This window comes from Chrysochloris asiatica, unplaced genomic scaffold, assembly GCF_000296735.1.
Source record: "Chrysochloris asiatica unplaced genomic scaffold, ChrAsi1.0 scaffold00412, whole genome shotgun sequence".
NCBI classification, from domain to species: Eukaryota; Metazoa; Chordata; class Mammalia; order Afrosoricida; family Chrysochloridae; genus Chrysochloris; species Chrysochloris asiatica.
In genome coordinates, this window is record NW_006408930.1 from 1,149,731 (window position 1) to 1,151,113 (window position 1,383).

At 39.6% G+C, this 1,383-nt stretch overlaps 1 protein-coding gene across 1 annotated transcript in view; it reads left to right on the top strand.

The window, feature by feature from the left end:
• CENPP (centromere protein P) overlaps positions 1 to 1,383 on the top strand; it is a 422,858-nt gene that overhangs the window by 410,116 nt on the left and 11,359 nt on the right. The window contains exons 8-9 of the mRNA XM_006876774.1: positions 35 to 67; positions 488 to 579. Of these exons, the coding sequence (XP_006876836.1) occupies positions 35 to 67; positions 488 to 579 (125 nt within the window). The remainder of the gene's footprint in view (positions 1 to 34; positions 68 to 487; positions 580 to 1,383) is intronic.

The following is a 1,383-nucleotide window of genomic DNA, read 5'->3' on the forward strand; positions in this document are numbered from 1 at the left end:
ATATCGTTCAACTTCCTGAGGGTGCTACTTCTAGCTACATGGGAATCCAGAGTCCCAGCCAACCTGGGTAAGTTCATGGCAGGCAGTCTCAGAGCAGCTTCAGGGGCCATGTCACACTATGGTTCAGAGACCCAGAATGAGTCTCTTTCCCAGCTCTCTGACCCTGGGCACCTGTAGTTGTTACATGCTGTCAAGTCAGTTCTGATTCATAGCGAACTTGAATAGGGTTTCCAAGGAGTAGCTAGTGGGTCTGAACCTCCAACCTTGCAGATAACAATCCAATGCTTACCCTGCAGCACGATACCATGACCCTGGGCACTTGATGCACACCAGTTGCCTCTGTCTTCTCTGACCTCACCTGCTCTGGTTGGTGGTGGGTGGCATCTCTTCTCTTCTTCTAGCACAGACACAGAAGAGTCACTTTATATTGTTTGCTTTTTTAGTCATATTTTAAAATAAACTTAAATATGTATTTTACCTCTTGCAGATTTGAATTAATAATCATTTGGAGGATTCAAATGGATGACAAAGGGAAAGTTTTGCCAACATTGGATCTTTTAAACAAATTCCCAAAGCAAGGTAATCTGGAATTGTATATAGGAATCTTCACATAGATGTTCTGAGGCAATTTTGGAACATGCTGGATAAAGCCTTTGACTTTTTTTTCTTTTCTTTTTTAAAATTGTGAATTAGGTGAAGATTTAGGATAGAGCACTTTTTCATTCAACTCATACATTTTGTTTCATATCATTAATTGGAATTCCCACAATGTAACATCACTTTTCCCACTTCCTCCCTGATTCCTGCTTTCATGTCTCTTTCTTTCCTAACGCTTCTGAACTTGTCTTTCTTAATCCTCTGAGCTGTGTCCTTGAGTAAATGCTGCATATTTGTTCTCAAATACTTGATAATTCTAAGGAGTTCATACCTCTTAGTGCTATTACTCCCTTTTTAAACGTATTGTTGGGCTGAAAATTGAATCATAGAGGTAAGTTCATTTCTACACCTAAAGGATGACTAAGGGTTCCACCAGTTTAGTGTCCACGCGAAGACAGAATAGAAAATAGGAGAAGTGGACCACTACTGAATGGTTAGTCACTGAAAATCTTGAGAAGCAGTGGAACATTGTAAGATATGGTGCCAGAAGTTGAGCCCCTCAGGTTGGAAGGGACTCAAATTACAACAGGAGAAGAGCTGTATCTTCAAAATAGAGTTGACATTAATGACATATAAGCTTTCGGGACCTTCATTTGCTGATGGGGACTAACTCAAAATGAAGAGAAACAGCTGCAAACATCCATTAACAATCATAATGTGGAATGTACAAATTATGAATCTAGGAAACCTGGAAGTTGTCAAAAATAAAATGGAATGCATAAAGAT